Source organism: Mytilus trossulus, chromosome 7 (genome assembly GCF_036588685.1).
Source record: "Mytilus trossulus isolate FHL-02 chromosome 7, PNRI_Mtr1.1.1.hap1, whole genome shotgun sequence".
NCBI classification, from domain to species: Eukaryota; Metazoa; Mollusca; class Bivalvia; order Mytilida; family Mytilidae; genus Mytilus; species Mytilus trossulus.
Genome location: NC_086379.1, coordinates 80,382,348 through 80,401,510, shown reverse-complemented (window position 1 = coordinate 80,401,510; position 19,163 = coordinate 80,382,348). Strand labels below are relative to the sequence as shown.

At 33.1% G+C, this 19,163-nt stretch overlaps 2 protein-coding genes across 5 annotated transcripts; one reads left to right on the top strand and one right to left on the bottom strand.

Moving 5' to 3' along the window:
• Positions 1-1,384: 1,384 nt before the first annotated feature.
• On the top strand, positions 1,385-3,064 carry LOC134726698 (uncharacterized). The gene is made up of 4 exons (XM_063591113.1): positions 1,385-1,535; positions 2,270-2,399; positions 2,744-2,762; positions 2,879-3,064. Exons 1-4 carry the CDS (start codon positions 1,385-1,387, stop codon positions 3,062-3,064), a joined length of 486 nt encoding a protein of 161 aa, XP_063447183.1.
• Positions 2,159-15,393, bottom strand: LOC134725945 (uncharacterized). 4 transcript variants are annotated; one of them, XM_063590261.1, is made up of 4 exons: positions 14,715-15,393; positions 8,195-8,347; positions 7,595-7,723; positions 2,159-3,220 (listed from the first exon to the last, which is right to left on the bottom strand). In XM_063590261.1, the coding sequence occupies exons 1-3, from the start codon at positions 14,871-14,873 to the stop codon at positions 7,667-7,669; spliced, it is 369 nt and encodes a 122-aa protein (XP_063446331.1). In that variant the 5' UTR covers positions 14,874-15,393; the 3' UTR covers positions 2,159-3,220; positions 7,595-7,666. The 4 variants fall into 4 exon arrangements, with proteins under 4 accessions (XP_063446331.1, XP_063446332.1, XP_063446330.1 ...); XM_063590260.1 differs by lacking the exon at positions 2,159-3,220 and adding an exon at positions 6,463-7,131; XM_063590262.1 differs by lacking the exon at positions 8,195-8,347 and having other exon boundaries at positions 3,103-3,220.
• Between the last annotated feature and the right edge of the window lie 3,770 nt (positions 15,394-19,163).

Genomic DNA, 19,163 nt, shown 5'->3' with positions numbered 1-19,163 from the left:
GCAGCTTTTTTACTCCTTCTGATCTGATGGTAATTTGATGTATGGAGTCTTTTACCCTGATGTTTGTTTTGGGTAGTGTTTTAGTTGTTCCTTTTGTGAAGACAGACGCAAATTGCTCCAGTAGAATTTGCGCCTTCTCCTTACTGTCGTTTATGAGCTGTCCATGTTTCTTTAGTGGTGCAACCCCTATGTTGTCCTGTTTCCTTGACTTAACATATGTTATATATCAGTATGTATGGTCAGATTATGTTTCTGTATGTGAGAGAGAGTAGTTCCCCTTGTCAGTATTTTGTATTTATGTTTGTGACGTCATCTTTGTCTGCTCAAAATGGAGAAAATGGAGAAGGTGTGTTTTTATGTGTCCGTATATAATCCAGGGGCGGATTTAGGCGGGCGTGCGCCCCCCCCCCCCCCCCCCCCCTAAAATTTGCAAAGCATGGGTTGACTTCAACATATTAAAGTATCAAAAGAGACCATTCAATCTTTTTTAACATTCAAATTATACAAAACAGTCAGTTTAACAGAATCAACAAGATTACTAATCAACTGACCTACGCTTTATTAAAGTTCAATAAATAATTTCAAAAGAAGGTGTCAAACGCGGAGCTGCGTTTGATGACAAATCGATAATCGGTTTTTAGCAGTTAAAGTAAAAAAAAAATGTTACATTGAATTTTCGGTTTTTATAATCAATTTTATTGATAATCGAAATTCCAAAACATCCCTTGCTCACTTCAATTTCACAATTTTATCATGACGCGGTCAAGAAAACAGTCGGCAGGTGAAATTCTTTTATTGAAAGATATATATAGAAATACTGTTTCAAGCGAAAGGTTAGTTTTATTAATTTGTATCTCTGTGTCTATATGTATTTCTCACATGCAACATAAATATTCAGCCGAATGCTGTACCGTATTATTGTATGCTTGGGATCCCAAAAAATAAATATAACTGCGTAAATGCATCTCAGTCTGATTTTAGTTGTTGGTGGCGAACACAGTAAAGTCGGCACGACCTCCGAAAATCAAAAAAGTATTTTAAAAAGCAGATAGTATGAAAGGACAATTAAAAATCGCTGGTAGAAGAAGAACATTTTTAGTTTGAAAAATATATTGGTCAGGTGAGTAATTGTGATATCTTCTCACTTTGCGTCCGTCTGTCCGCCCGTCTATCTGTAGATTGTTGTCAGGTGTGGATTAAGGCGGTTTCAGCTTGAAACTTTAATTCCTCGCTAATATTAACACACAATAGTTCCGAGATATCTACATTTCACCTCTTTAGAAGAATATTTCAATAACTTTAGCTAAAAAAAAATCCAAAAAATACCTGGTATGTTTGTTGATGTTTTCATAAGTCACATAATGAACAAAGAATATAAACAACAATGGCATATGCATCAACTTCGAAACAAGACGATAGCCACGACAGTAATGAGAGTGATTCTGATGAATTGTCTCTGTCCTGTGGTTCATCTGAATTTGAAATTGGAGAAAACGGGAGCTCAGGTTCAGACGAGGAGTTAGAAGAAGCTACTGGTGCCATGGCAGGGGCTCAGATCAACCTGGGGATTATCCCATAGCTAACAACACTTGGTCAGCACCTCATAAGAAACATTCATGCCATGTTTGGTTTCATTCTATTCAGTGGTTCTCTAGAAGAAGTTCAAATTTAAAATGTTAACGACGACGACGACGGACGACAATTGATGAGAAAAGCTCACTTGGCTTTTCAACCAGGTGAGCTAAAAAGAAGATGTGGAATGATTGCCAATGAGACAACTCTCAACAAAAGACGAAAAAAAAAGACACAAAAAGTTAACAATTATAGGTTACCCTACGGCCTTAAAAAATGAGCAAAGCCCATACTGCATAGTCATTTCTAAAAGGCCCCGAAATGACACTGTCAAACAATTCAAACAAGAAAACTACAACTTTATCATAACAAATGAATCTTTCTTCAAATGTTCAAATCAATCATACAAAAGATATGGCCTCTATTGTATCAACCGACCTATTGTATTTATTGTGAACTTGTTCTCGTCCTGAATATGCATGAAATATTTGCAACTGGTCGTTAAGCAACCAACAATCAATCAATCAAAAGATATCTATATAATTTATGCTTTTGTATCTTGGATATTATTATTTTTTTCCTAAAATAAATCTGTTGCTTTCTTCAAGGTGTAATTGTGGACATTGTGCAGTTATGCCGTCAGCAAGAGAGTGTGTCTGCTGTTGTGAAATTTCAAAAATTCTTGACGTGAAAAATTAACACCCTGACACAGCTTGTATAACAGACCATCCGGGATTTCATCCAGTGTGCCTTGATATACATGTATTAAAAGTTGCCTATTACCAGTATAGACAACAATATGGAGAGCATCCTGATCATGGAAATGAGTAAGAAATTCAGTCCTGTATTTCAACATCAACATTTATATTGGTTTATTTTTAAAATCTATTTTATAAAAATAATATGTTTTTTAAATCGTGAATCAATGCACTGTGTTGAAGGCTGTGCAGCAAATATAATCTATAATTGCTTATATTTAGTATGTTAAGTCTTGGCTAGTGTGATTTGAATGGCAAGCATTCTATGTCCTGACCTCTCATTGAAAAATGCAACACTTCCTCTTTTTGTGTTCATAGTAACTTTATTTCACCCTTATCTAATTGTACGTCTGTCCATATGTCCAAAAATTGATTTTTATTCTCAAACTTTATATATTAATATATTCAAGCAGGACATTATCTTTATCCATGGTAATATTACCCATTTACTATTCAAAAGTGAATATATATATATTAAAATATAAAATTTTGCAACTAATCTTGTCCTGAACATGCTTGAAATATTTACTGCTGGAGATTATTAAAAGAACATCTTTTATAATTTCAGGAGAAATCGTTATACAGCTTATAGACAATTTGTACAGTGTTGTTGGCATTTCCTAGGGAAAGAGGTCCGTGTGGTTATTCCATCTTGTGTGGTACTTAAGATCCGGACTGTCTTCCGTGATCTGCACCAGAACTACACTGGTTTTCATGAGGCTGACAGTGATTGAATCTTGCTAGAAGGCTTTGTATGGCTTGATCTTTGTCTGGTCTCTCGTACTGGCTACAAAGTGGAGGTGGAACGTCTACCAGTTGTTGAATACCTTCCTTGTTCATGTCTAGACTTTAGCAATGTTGAAAACTGTCTTCATCAGACACTCTACATTCTAAAAAAATAAACATATTTAGAAAGAAGTGACCTTGCTGAATTTTAAATTAAGGTTTTCTGAAATACCAAAATCACTAACAAACAATGATCTACTGTTACAGATGTACATGTACATGATGTATAAACTAAATATAACAATTTTATTCTCTTGTTTTGTAGAATGTAGTTAAATTGTGTATTATAATTAGTGTCCTAATTATAGGAACTTATTTAAGGAACGACTGTAATATTTTTTCTGTCTATAAAGAAATAACATAAATAATTTGGTGCACACTGAATAACGCGTGTAGCAGGTTATTTAACAGTGTGCACCCCATTTTTTTATGTTATTTCGAATAGACAGAAAAAATATTAAAGTCATTTCTTCTAATTTAATTCTAAATTCCATTTTAAACCTAAGAAAACCATGAAAAAACCTTGATGACGTCACAGTCACATGACTAAATTATGTCTGGGGGCGGCTGATCAGCCAATCAGAAGACGTGTTATATCCAAAATCAAATTATAAAGGTATATTTAGTAAATACAAATGATTTAGACCTATTAAATGTATTAAATTTTAGAGACACTGCACATATAAACAAGAGGCTCTCAAGAGCCTGAATCGCTCACCTTAATTTTTTTGGTTAAATCTCTCATCAATGATTATTTTGGCTTTTCAATTTATTTAAATGTTCTTTGAATTGTCCTATTTTCTTCAAAGGCAAAAAAAATAAAATAATTTTCTCCTATGTTCTATTTTAGCCATAGGAGCTATGTTTCTTGACATACAAGGAAATAAAATATAAAATTTATACTAGATACTCTGAAACTCATTTAGCCTAAGTTTGGCTGAAATTGATACAGCAGTTTCAAAGGAGAAGATTTTTTACAGTAAGTCAACATGATGAACAAATTGTGAAAAAAAGTCTTTAAAGGGCAATAACTCCTTAAGGGGTCAATTGACAATTTTGGTCAAATTGACTTATTTGTAAATCTTACTTTGCTTAACATTTTTGCTATTTACAGTTTATCTGTATCTATAATAATATTCAAGATAATAACCAAAAACTGCAAAATTTCTTTAAAATCATCAATTCAGGGGCATTATACCTGAAAAACCAGTTACCCATTTCGGCTGAAAATTTCAGGACAGGTAGACCTTGACCTAATAAATACTTTAACTTCTTTGTCTTATTTGCTCTAAATGCTGGAGTTTTTGAGATATGAGCCAAAAACTGCATTTTACCCTGTGTTCTATTTTTAGCCATGACGGCCATGGTTTTTTTGACAAAATAGAAAATAAAACACAAACTTTATTTTATACACCCTACTGATCATTCAGGTGAAGTTTGGTTGAATTTCGTTGAGTAGTTTTAGAGAAGATTTTTAAAGTTAGCAAATATGATAAACATTGAAATTGTGAAAAATTGTCATTAAAGGACAATAACACCTTAAGGGATCAGTTGACAATTTTGGTCATATTATCTTATTTGTAGATCTTACTTTGCTGATCATTTTTGCTGTTTACAGTTTATCTTTATCTATAATAATATTCAAGATAATGACCAAAAACTGCAAAATTTCCTTAAAATTACCAAGTAAATGGCAGCAATCCAACAAAGGGTTGTTTGATTCATCTGAAAATTTCAGGGCTGATAGATCTTGACCTAATGAACATTTTGACCCCCATGTCAGATTTGCTCTAAATGCTTTCGTTTTTGAGATATAAGCCAAAAACTGCATTTGACCCCTATGTTCTATTTTCAGCAATGGCGGCCATGTTCGTTGATAGATCAAAACTTCAGATACAATTTATAAACTAGATACCCTAAGGAACATTCAGTTAAAGTTTGGAAGTACTTGGCCTAGTAGTTTCAGAGGAGAAGATTCTTAGTTTACGACAACAGACGACGACGACGACGGACACCTAGTGATGGCATAAGCTCACTTGGCCCTTTGAGCCAGGTGAGCTAAAAAAAGATGTGGTATATTTGCCAATGAGACAACTATCCACAAAAGACCAAAATGACACAAACATTAACAACTACATGTATAGGCCTTGATGAGCAAAGCCGATACCGCAGTCAGCTATAAAAGGCCCTGATATTACAATAGTCACTTTAATATGAAAACACATTTTTTTTCACCTGACCCTAAGGGTCAATTGAGCTTTTTTCATCACTTGGCATCCATCCTGATCATTTGTCCCTTAACTCTTACAAAAATCTTTTCCTCTGAAACTACAGGCCTTAATCATCCTTATTGTTTATTGTATCTGTACCCTGCCCACCGGCCAAGATGGCAGCCATGGTTAAAATAGAACATTACCATGTTTACCTACATGTATGTAAAAATTGTGACAAATCTCAAATGGTCACAACACGAAAACTTGTTTAAATTATAATAAGGGGTCTTAAATAACTATTGTAAGCAGAGCTCCAGATAAGCTGTGTATTTGCGTGATCACCCAGACACCTAATACAAATAGTAGAAAACCCAATGCAATTGTCCATTGAAGGGTTCAACAACCCAATTAATTCAACGGAAAACTCAATTATATGCCAAAACCAGGAGTTCTCAACCCTTTTATTGGCTACTGCTTGTGTTATTTACCCTTATCTGTTTAAAGTCGTCGCGTAAACTATTTTTATAATATTTATAATTGGAAACTTCCCGTCATTCTAAGAATAGATCCCTGCATCAAGTAGCTGAAATGGGTCCCTGTTTGAGTTTTCCGTTGCTCAATAGGTACATATGTTTTTGTAAAAATTTCGATCTTCTCGGTTTTTATCCTGTTAGCGTGTGTCATATAGTCATATTTTTTTCGCATTGCTCAGGATTTTTCATAACATACATTGAATTAAAACGAAAGTGAATGTCCGGTTAAAATATTGAATAGAAACATGTTTTCCACTTCTTTTGGAAAACTGAGAGAAAGTTATAATGATAACAAGACTCAGCCAGTGTTTTTAGGAAGCGTCCATCGAACGCACGAACGTGTGTGCGTACCATAACGAGAACATTGCTAATAAACACGGGGTTTCATCAAAAACGAATTCAGTTGGAAAAAGTGAAAGGCCAAATCAATTATGAAATGATAAAGCATCAGAAACCAAAAGTTCTAATAAAAGACAACTAAACCCAGATTTATGTAAACTAAAATTGAATAAAAGAAAATCATTCAAGTATAATTAGAGTTAGCATACTATTTTTTATTCATTTTATGGCTAATTAATGAATACACCCACCATGCACACAGCCACTAATCAGGCACTGGTCTCAGAATTTATTATATAAAGGTATAAGACAAGTGCCTGTGAATACACATATCCTTTTTGTGAGAAAATACAAAATTGGCAAAAGGTTTGAAACGGGACACAAATTAAACTTACAATTGCTGCTCAGTGAATAAACCAAATAAAAGAGCTAAACAAAGACAGAAACATATTAATTTAAGATGGAAAAAAATTGGGGTTGATATAATTGCCAAAATATTCAATATTGTGTCGATGAAAAAACCCAATACATTAAGGAGCTTGGTGGTGAAAAACCCAATTTGATATTAACCTGAGGGGTGAATTGGAATTGATAATGCAATTTAAAACTTTATCACCCAATTGTATAAGAAAATGGTGGGTAAAAACCCTAATTTGTGAATTCTTATCTGGAGCTCTGTGTAAGACTACAATAGGATGACGAATTTTTTTCAAGGGGAGGGCAATTTCTTCAGGGGGCAAGTTGCTAATAATTTCAGTTTGATATAAGTAGTAATGCTTATCAAATGTGGGATCAACTGGAATTTTTCTTACAGTGTGCTCTCCTTTTTTGTATTTATGATACACTATCCTATATCTTCCTTTACCATCCTGTGTGAAAGCATGGTCCCTATTGCTGTTTTCGTTAAAATGCATTGCTGCAAGCCATTGCCTTGATGGAAAAAGGAAAAAAAAATTGAATGCAATTGCACTGTGTAGTATTCAGTTTTATTAGATATTTTCACAATTTAACCATTTCATTTATATGAATGTTAGCTATAGTCGATATATATATATATATCTTGGTGTGGGAATTTCTCGCTGCATAGAATACCTATTGGTGACCTTCTACTGTTGTCTGTTATATGGTCGGGTATTTGTCTCTTGGACATATTTTCCATTTCCATTCTCAATTTTATTATGTATAATTAATGTTCCATGGAAAATAGAGCTATGGAAGGCAAAAAATAAATAAATAAATACCAAAAATATCAATAAATATTAATACATATACCTTGACCTATAATGGTTTACTTTTATAAATTGTTATTTGAATGGAGAGATGTCTCATTGGCACTATACACATCTTCATATATCTATATTCTAAAAATATCCATTATCAATTAAATATTTACCTAGAAAGCATTCCATGGAATGAAAACCCAATCATTTTAGGTGCAAAATGATTCACCACCGAATGAAATCCTTCAAGTTCTGAAGCCTGTTGTCCAGATGACAGCATAGGAATGTCCTTCTTCATCCAACTAAACATATTTAAATTTAGTTATCATGTTATTACATGAACTTAGAAAATATGTTCTCAATCAATAATCTGGTACCCTATGTACATACATGTACACAATGTAAGTAGTGTCAGTCATGACTATAAAGCTTATAACCAAAACCTTGTCTTATCTTAGGATAAAAAAATACTTTTAGTCACTGAGATTCTTAATTATATGGTATCAAAGTATAAAGAATTAGATATTGCTTGATGGATATCAACACAAGATATTCTATTTCAATATAAAACAATACATAACACCTTCATAAATATTTTAGTGGTATTGGTTCATTGTTGAAGGCTGTTAGATGACATATAGCTATTTGTTTTTATAAGTGTCATTTAGGCTTTTGTGGAGAGTTTTTTCATTGGTTATCATATCACATCTTTTTAATATTCAATAACATTTGCTTTTGCTTTTTTGCTGTTTTTATATGGCAAATAAACATACCTCTTTAAAATCCATTACATGGTTGTTTGGTTGATCTATAGCCTCAGCTGGTTCACTGACAGAAGTCTGGTCCTCAGCTGGTTCACTGACAGAAGTCTCGTTCTCAGCTGGTTCACTGACAGTACTAGTATTATGATAGTGATCAGCAACTAACTGTTAATGAAATATTTTAACATACATGTATATAGTAAAGAGTTCAAATACAAGAAGTGTATAGTTTTGGAAGTCTGAGAACTTCCTTATCTGAATTATTTGTGCAATTATTACTACTTTTTTTTTTAGTTGTGCTACCTGTATTCCCAATAACTAAATTGTTGAATTGTTATGTATGTGTATCAAGGTCAAGATAGTACATTTGTCCGAGACCACCATTGTCGTCCCCTGATTTTCGTTGTTCACAAATATAGTCCCTAGTGTTGACAGTGGGTTACTTGCCATTAATTTGTATACCCCTTCCAAATTTATTTCTCCATGTTCAATGCCTCAAATTGCAAGTAGGGGGATGAAATTACACTGTAAAAAAATTTGGGTCCAGAATTTTAAAGGAAAGTAGTGATTTGGTCCAGCTGAAAAAGGTTGAAAATGAGCACTTCGGAAGCTGTCAAAAGATTTCAAGACGCCCTAAACATAAAATTGTCCATATTTTGAGTTAGAGGCGATGAAGTTTTCTATAGATTTGATATGATTTGTCCCAAACGTAGTACAACACACTGTAAAAGTTTCTTTGAGAAAGCGCAGGTGGGATTTTTTTTATTTTCATTTATGTTCTAAAAGAAATGCACTACAAATTAATTGTGTTCTCGGACCTAAGAGGTGAAATCTGTAAATAAAGAAATTGTACTCTGGCAACTTCCCTAAATGATTTGATGGTGTCAACTTGTCAAATAGCATGAAACTAAAGGATTTAAACTTTTATTTTATAGAATTTCTGCAAAAATGACCAATTTTGGCATTTTATGGTCAAAATAGGCATTTTATAACTTTTCCAATATTGATGCATAAATGGCATACTGACTTTCTATCTGACAGGTTTTTATGTGTCAATATTTGTGTTTCTATTCCTTTATCTGCTTCTTTTACTTATTTATGAACTCTGAATCTACAGAAAAGAAGTTTATCTCAGATAAAATGTGCAAAGTGTGTTGTATAAATGACCTTTGTCTAACGCCTTGTTTGGATGAAGTCAATAGTGGGGAGCTTGGTATATAAAATTTGATGCCCATATTAGAGACCTCACTAAATTTGTATCAAATGCACTTTACAATGTCTATTGTACCTGTTCCATTTCACATAATATATTTCTTTTCTTCTGTAGGATAGCAAGTGGTTTAAATATAAGCCTGTTGAGAATGAATTGCATGCAAGTTTTTCCCTAAAAAGGCAAAAATCTTTGTTTCAGCCCATACTGCTTGTAAGAAAAGTTAATTGTAAGAGTCTTTTTGTGCTCAGATTTGTTGTATCATGTCACATGAGTATAGAAATGATAAAAAAGACACAAATTTTTATTTTTTATAGCCTCAATATGCATTTTTTAATGTAAATATGTGGCACAGCCTAAATTGACCCTAAATTTTTTCCAGTCTTACTTGGCCTAAGACCCTTTTAAACTAATATGATATGTTATTTGTAACTTTTCTTTCCATTTAAAGTACTTTAAATACATATGTAAGGATTATTTATAACCAAAAAGCTTCACAAATTTAAAATTGCTGGAAAATATTACATCTTTATGTAAGGCCCCCCTTCATTGAAAAACCTATATTTTTAGGCGCGGGCTCATATAAATTTGACTTTTGAATAATTATGCCAAGTCTGATAAATCAAATGAGTACTCTATTGCTTTTAGTACATGATAAGTTATATATGAAGGCATTTAAAAAGATTTCTTTTGCAATATTTTAATTTTTAAAGCCCCAAATGTTGATAGTTGAAATTTTTCAATTTTAACGTCAAAATTTTACGCGCAAAGATGAGTATAGAACTTAACTTAATGTCTATAATATACATCCCATTGTCATGAAACTTTGTAAGCAGTGTTATAATACATTAAACTTTGTTCATACCAAGTTTTTTTAAGATTTGTCAACTCTTTCTACCCTATTAGGTCCGAGACCACCATTGTCGTCCCCTGATTTTCGTTGTTCACAAATATAGTCCCTAGTGTTGACAGTGGGTTACTTGCCATTAATTTGTATACCCCTTCCAAATTTATTTCTCCATGTTCAATGCCTCAAATTGCAAGTAGGGGGATGAAATTACACTGTAAAAAAATTTGGGTCCAGAATTTTAAAGGAAAGTAGTGATTTGGTCCAGCTGAAAAAGGTTGAAAATGAGCACTTCGGAAGCTGTCAAAAGATTTCAAGACGCCCTAAACATAAAATTGTCCATATTTTGAGTTAGAGGCGGTGAAGTTTTCTATAGATTTGATATGATTTGTCCCAAACGTAGTATAACACACTGTAAAAGTTTCTTTGAGAAAGCGCAGGTGGGATTTTTTTTATTTTCATTTATGTTCTAAAAGAAATGCACTACGAATTAATTGTGTTCTCGGACCTAAGAGGTGAAATCTGTAAATAAAGAAATTGTACTCTGGCAACTTCCCTAAATGATTTGATGGTGTCAACTTGTCAAATAGCATGAAACTAAAGGATTTAAACTTTTATTTTATAGAATTTCTGCAAAAATGACCAATTTTGGCATTTTATGGTCAAAATAGGCATTTTATAACTTTTCCAATATTGATGCATAAATGGCATACTGACTTTCTATCTGACAGGTTTTTATGTGTCAATATTTGTGTTTCTATTCCTTTATCTGCTTCTTTTACTTATTTATGAACTCTGAATCTACAGAAAAGAAGTTTATCTCAGATAAAATGTGCAAAGTGTGTTGTATAAATGACCCTTGTCTAACGCCTTGTTTGGATGAAGTCAATAGTGGGGAGCTTGGTATATAAAATTTGATGCCCATATTAGAGACCTCACTAAATTTGTATCAAATGCACTTTACAATGTCTATTGTACCTGTTCCATTTCACATAATATATTTCTTTTCTTCTGTAGGATAGCAAGTGGTTTAAATATAAGCCTGTTGAGAATGAATTGCATGCAAGTTTTTCCCTAAAAAGGCAAAAATCTTTGTTTCAGCCCATACTGCTTGTAAGAAAAGTTAATTGTAAGAGTCTTTTTGTGCTCAGATTTGTTGTATCATGTCACATGAGTATAGAAATGATAAAAAAGACACAAATTTTTATTTTTTATAGCCTCAATATGCATTTTTTAATGTAAATATGTGGCACAGCCTAAATTGACCCTAAATTTTTTCCAGTCTTACTTGGCCTAAGACCCTTTTAAACTAATATGATATGTTATTTGTAACTTTTCTTTCCATTTAAAGTACTTTAAATACATATGTAAGGATTATTTATAACCAAAAAGCTTCACAAATTTAAAATTGCTGGAAAATATTACATCTTTATGTAAGGCCCCCCTTCATTGAAAAACCTATATTTTTAGGCGCGGGCTCATATAAATTTGACTTTTGAATAATTATGCCAAGTCTGATAAATCAAATGAGTACTCTATTGCTTTTAGTACATGATAAGTTATATATGAAGGCATTTAAAAAGATTTCTTTTGCAATATTTTAATTTTTAAAGCCCCAAATGTTGATAGTTGAAATTTTTCAATTTTAACGTCAAAATTTTACGCGCAAAGATGAGTATAGAACTTAACTTAATGTCTATAATATACATCCCATTGTCATGAAACTTTGTAAGCAGTGTTATAATACATTAAACTTTGTTCATACCAAGTTTTTTTAAGATTTGTCAACTCTTTCTACCCTATTAGGTCCGAGACCACCATTGTCGTCCCCTGATTTTCGTTGTTCACAAATATAGTCCCTAGTGTTGACAGTGGGTTACTTGCCATTAATTTGTATACCCCTTCCAAATTTATTTCTCCATGTTCAATGCCTCAAATTGCAAGTAGGGGGATGAAATTACACTGTAAAAAAATTTGGGTCCAGAATTTTAAAGGAAAGTAGTGATTTGGTCCAGCTGAAAAAGGTTGAAAATGAGCACTTCGGAAGCTGTCAAAAGATTTCAAGACGCCCTAAACATAAAATTGTCCATATTTTGAGTTAGAGGCGGTGAAGTTTTCTATAGATTTGATATGATTTGTCCCAAACGTAGTACAACACACTGTAAAAGTTTCTTTGAGAAAGCGCAGGTGGGATTTTTTTTATTTTCATTTATGTTCTAAAAGAAATGCACTACGAATTAATTGTGTTCTCGGACCTAAGAGGTGAAATCTGTAAATAAAGAAATTGTACTCTGGCAACTTCCCTAAATGATTTGATGGTGTCAACTTGTCAAATAGCATGAAACTAAAGGATTTAAACTTTTATTTTATAGAATTTCTGCAAAAATGACCAATTTTGGCATTTTATGGTCAAAATAGGCATTTTATAACTTTTCCAATATTGATGCATAAATGGCATACTGACTTTCTATCTGACAGGTTTTTATGTGTCAATATTTGTGTTTCTATTCCTTTATCTGCTTCTTTTACTTATTTATGAACTCTGAATCTACAGAAAAGAAGTTTATCTCAGATAAAATGTGCAAAGTGTGTTGTATAAATGACCCTTGTCTAACGCCTTGTTTGGATGAAGTCAATAGTGGGGAGCTTGGTATATAAAATTTGATGCCCATATTAGAGACCTCACTAAATTTGTATCAAATGCACTTTACAATGTCTATTGTACCTGTTCCATTTCACATAATATATTTCTTTTCTTCTGTAGGATAGCAAGTGGTTTAAATATAAGCCTGTTGAGAATGAATTGCATGCAAGTTTTTCCCTAAAAAGGCAAAAATCTTTGTTTCAGCCCATACTGCTTGTAAGAAAAGTTAATTGTAAGAGTCTTTTTGTGCTCAGATTTGTTGTATCATGTCACATGAGTATAGAAATGATAAAAAAGACACAAATTTTTATTTTTTATAGCCTCAATATGCATTTTTTAATGTAAATATGTGGCACAGCCTAAATTGACCCTAAATTTTTTCCAGTCTTACTTGGCCTAAGACCCTTTTAAACTAATATGATATGTTATTTGTAACTTTTCTTTCCATTTAAAGTACTTTAAATACATATGTAAGGATTATTTATAACCAAAAAGCTTCACAAATTTAAAATTGCTGGAAAATATTACATCTTTATGTAAGGCCCCCCTTCATTGAAAAACCTATATTTTTAGGCGCGGGCTCATATAAATTTGACTTTTGAATAATTATGCCAAGTCTGATAAATCAAATGAGTACTCTATTGCTTTTAGTACATGATAAGTTATATATGAAGGCATTTAAAAAGATTTCTTTTGCAATATTTTAATTTTTAAAGCCCCAAATGTTGATAGTTGAAATTTTTCAATTTTAACGTCAAAATTTTACGCGCAAAGATGAGTATAGAACTTAACTTAATGTCTATAATATACATCCCATTGTCATGAAACTTTGTAAGCAGTGTTATAATACATTAAACTTTGTTCATACCAAGTTTTTTTAAGATTTGTCAACTCTTTCTACCCTATTAGGTCCGAGACCACCATTGTCGTCCCCTGATTTTCGTTGTTCACAAATATAGTCCCTAGTGTTGACAGTGGGTTACTTGCCATTAATTTGTATACCCCTTCCAAATTTATTTCTCCATGTTCAATGCCTCAAATTGCAAGTAGGGGGATGAAATTACACTGTAAAAAAATTTGGGTCCAGAATTTTAAAGGAAAGTAGTGATTTGGTCCAGCTGAAAAAGGTTGAAAATGAGCACTTCGGAAGCTGTCAAAAGATTTCAAGACGCCCTAAACATAAAATTGTCCATATTTTGAGTTAGAGGCGATGAAGTTTTCTATAGATTTGATATGATTTGTCCCAAACGTAGTACAACACACTGTAAAAGTTTCTTTGAGAAAGCGCAGGTGGGATTTTTTTTATTTTCATTTATGTTCTAAAAGAAATGCACTACGAATTAATTGTGTTCTCGGACCATTTATTAGCAATGATCAGAGGGAGGCCAGGCCCCCAATTTATATTTTATTTTTTTTAATTTACAGGGATTAGTGGTTTAAATTAAGCCTGGTCACCCTTTTCAAACTGCTTATCGAACCAAAAATTTCAGTGCCAACCACCCATTTAAATAAAAATCTGGATCCGTCACTGATGATTACAAGACTTATCCTAATCCAAATAATTATGAAGTCTGGCAAAGCTATTTTATTTTTTCATGGGACGCCTTCCTACGTCCGAGAAAAAATTTAAAATAGCCTTGCAGTCGTAGGAAGGCGTCCCAGAAAAAAATGAAAAATAGCCTTGCAAAACGTCCAGACGTCATAATTATTTGGACTAGGCTTATCCATTCTATGAATTAATATTGGATTATATTAATATCTGTTTAACAATTATTGGAGCATTTAAAAATTTCTAATTTGACATGGACAAATGATGGAAAGTGTTGTTTACCCTTGCAGCTTCTCTTTTTGAATAGCCTCTTCTGATCTTCTTTGGAGGAGAACTTTGACATGTTGATGTCTCTGAGGGTGATAACATCTCCAGTGGAAGTGAGTGTATCGGGGCCATCTGAATAGGTTGCTTTGTTTCAAGAGGCTTCTCCTTAACCATGCTAACTTGCTTTGCAATACTAGGACTATGTACAGTAGGTACAGCACCAACATTCAACTTCCCCTTATCGGGGCTCTACCCATGTGTTCAATCTCGAACCTATGCCTGAATGGGAAGTCATCACTGATAAAGTGAGCGGAACATAGGGCTGAACACTCCGTTGGTCCATCCCAGTTGGCTCTCTTTCGTTTCACAAACCCTGTCCATTTTTTCCGAAGATTAGGGTCTTTTGGGAAGGAATGCAAAGAAAATCCATCCGCATTTGTGTTCCCACATTTAGCTGCTACACATCTCGTCCCAGTGCCTCTACTTAAACCTCCGCGATCTCCTCTCGGCATTGTCGTAGATGAAATCGTTCGTATATATTCTCGCTTGGTTGTAGTCTTTTGCAATGTCGGAAGTACATGTGTTCACAATGTGACGTCAGACCTCGGTTTTTCTCCGGAAATTGCCGATCTTCTTCTTCTTCTCTTGATCTTTACACCCTTTGTAGGGTAACCATACTTCCGTATGTCGAACAGTTCCACCACCAAGGAAAATAAAAATAATATATACATGAAGAATAAATCAACAATCGTAAAACAACAACATTATATATACACTATATTTACATTATTATTATTTTTTTTTTTTTAAGTCTTTGTGTTTTTACAAAGGAGGTTTACCTGTTTTATTTTGAATTTTACAGTTTAATTCTTTTAACATGCAATTAAAGGAAAAATTTTGATTTTACTTTAAGCAGTTAGCTGTGATTTATAACTAATGCAAAACTCACCTGTGTGGAAATCTTTTTTAATACCCGGAATTTTGAAATCGGGTTTTTTGCAATCGATTACTAAATTTATCAATCTCATTAAAATCCGATGTTCTGATACGCTAACCTCCACATGTAGCGTATCAGAACATCGGATTTTAATGAGATTGTAAATTTATTTGAAAGAGATAAAACCATAAAAAAATATTTCGACATTTAGACTGATATGGCACTTTAATTATTTTGTACATTAGAAATGTATGACCATTCATCCAGTCGTTTCTTCTGTAATACATTGTAACATTATGATGCTATTGATAATATCTTCATAATGTTTTACAATATTTGAACACAATATTAATACGTTTAAATATTTATGATTAATTAATATTAATATTAAAATGACTATTTTTGTGACATTTATTTTAACATTTGAATGTTATGTTGAAGGAAACAATGATATTTGAATGAATCGCTGGATATCCTGCTACAGCTTACAGGCAATGCCCTAATTTTAGTCATATTCGTCGTTCATATTTCCGCAGGAAACTAAGAAATAAATTAGTTTACAAGTAATTACAAGCTTTTTGGCTACGTATGAATTTATCATTATCATGAATATAATTTGTATGACAATAGAGATTCATTAAAATCCATTAAGTTCTGATTCAAGATTGTATCTTTTGCAAGTCCGTTCATCGTTGGTCTCAACTGGACGTTGACCTGTAATTGTCTTTCAGTTGTATGTATCGTTGGGTTGATGTCTCATTGACGTATACCCCACTTTTCCTTTTATTCACAATGATTTATCGAAGGAGAAGAAACCCCAGGATTTTTTTTTTCATTTAAAAAATAATAAAACTATTTATGGTTCTTTGAAAAACAATCAAAGTCTTTATTATTTACAAACACGGTTTTCTTAATTTTTAAACGAGATGACCCAGCTGATGATAAACACCTCTCTACTATTTCTTTTTTAACAGAAGATGGAACAATGTTCGGATTAGTTACCGTGTTTGGGCATAACAGATTAAAGGTTGAATTGGTAGTAGCTTTCAGTCACGGGGTGGGGGGGGGGGGGGGGGATAACTTCGATATTTTTTTGGTAGGGGTGTGCCATTTTTGCCTCAAAAAACGTACCAATTTTAATATAACATTCACTGAAATTCAGTACCTATAGTTATATAAATATTTACGAAAGAATGACCTATACTTATATACAATACTTAAAATATGACCCATGCTTATATAAGCACTAACTCATCCTCACTCATAATTCATAAATATACCAGCTACCCTTATGTTTTTATATATGAATTAACATCTTTTGGTGCACATATATTTTATTGTTATATATACGCATGGATTGTTGGATTGGTGTGTAGATCATACCCCAAACCAATATACAGATATCAAACGTAAATGCATTTTAATATAGGATATCATTGAAAAGGAGGGTCATTTTTATATAAAATCTCTCAAAGTTATGACCCATATTTTTGGCACATTCCCGTATACACAATAATAGGAAGTTACCCCCCCCCCCCCCCCCCACACCCCCCGTGCTTTCAGTGTACTTTTTCCAGATGGTTATTTAAAATTATTTAGTATTGCATGTTACATTTTGTATTGTTAAAGTCAAAACTTAATTTCTTTTTTACAGTTAATACTATAAACGTGCAAGATTTATAACCTTTTTATTCTTCGAGGTACCTCCTTAATAAGTGGTTTGAATTGAGTTTTAATCTATTACGAGTTGTCATCAAGAGTGGTTCGAGTTGTCTTAAGATAGGTTAGATTGTATTGGTCTGGTGGTTCGAGTTGTCCTTAGATTGATAGGATTTGTCTTTGTCTGGTTGTTCGAGATGTCTTAAGATTGTTACGATTTGTCTTGGTCTGGTGGTTCGAGTTGTCTTAAGATTGGTTTAATTTGTCTTGGTCTGGTGGTTCGAGTTGTCTTAAGATTGGTTTAATTTGTCTTGGTCTGGTGGTTAAGTTGTCTTAAGATTGGTTTGATTTGTCTTGATCTGGTTGTTCGAGATGTCTTAAGATTGTTACGATTTGTCTTGGTCTGGTGGTTCGAGTTGTCTTAAGATTGGTTTAATTTGTCTTGGTCTGGTGGTTCGGGTTGTCTTAAGATAGGTTAGATTGTATTGGTCTGGTGGTTAAGTTGTCTTAAGATTGGTTTGATTTGTCTTGATCTAGTTGTTCGAGATGTCTTAAGATTGTTACGATTTGTCTTGGTCTGGTGGTTCGAGTTGTCTTAAGATTGGTTTAATTTGTCTTGGTCTGGTGGTTCGAGTTGTCTTAAGATAGGTTAGATTGTATTGGTCTGGTGGTTAAGTTGTCTTAAGATTGGTTTGATTTGTCTTGATCTGGTTGTTCGAGATGTCTTAAGATTATTACGATTTGTCTTGGTCTGGTTGTTCGAGTTGTCTTAAGATTGGTTTAATTTGTCTTGGTCTGGTGGTTCGAGTTGTCTTAAGATTGGTTAAATTTGTCTTGGTCTGGTGGTTCGAGTTGTCTTAAGATTTGTTGATTTGTCTTGGTCTGGTGTTTCGAGTTGTCTTAAATTGGTTTGATTTGTCTTGGTCTGGTGGTTTGAGTTGTCTTAAGAATGGTTTGATTTGTCTTGGTTTGGTGGTTCGAGTTGCCTAAATATTGGTTTAATTTGTCTTGGTCTGGTGGTTCCAGTTGTCTAAATATTGGTTTAGTTATTCTTGGTTATGGTGGTTCGAGTTGTCTTAATATTGTTTTTTTTTGTCTTGTGGTTAGAATTACCTTTAGATTTGATTAATTGGTATTGGTCTGGTGGTTTGAGTTGTCTTAAGGTGGGTTTCAATTTCCTTAATCAAGTGATTTGAGTTGTTTTTAGATGGGTCTGATTTGTCTTGGTCTGGTGATTTGAGTAACGGTATAGCAGGTTATTTTTCGCAGGTGTAAAATTTCACGATTGTCAATGAATAATGTGTATGAAATATTTTGGCGATTTTTATTTTTGAGGAATCAATACCAATGCACTTTTAAATTGGGGGAATTTATTTTGGCAATTTTGTTCTATCGGCAAAAATAAGGGGAAATTTACACCACGCAAAAAAAAACCTATACCGTTTTATAAGATCTGTCTAATTTGTCTTGGTTTGGTGGTTCGAGTTGTCTTAAGATTGGTAAGATTTGTCTTGGTCTGATGGTTTGAGTTGTCTTAAGAATGGTTAGATTGTATTGGTCTGGTGGTTCGAGTTGTCTTAAGATTGGTTTGATTTGTCTTGGTCAGGTTGTTCGAGTTGTCTTAAGATCTGTCTGATTTGTCTTGGTCTGGTGGTTCGAGTTGTCCTAAGATTGGTTTGATTTGTCTTAGTCTGGTGGTTCGAGATGTCTTAAGATTGGTTTGATTTGTCTTAGTCTGGTGGTTCGAGTTGTCCTTAGATTGGTTTGATTTGTCTTGGTCTGGTGGTTCGAGTTGTCTTAAGATTGGTTTGATTTGTCTTGGTCTGGTGGTTCGAGTTGTCCTTAGATTGGTTTGATTTGTCTAAGTC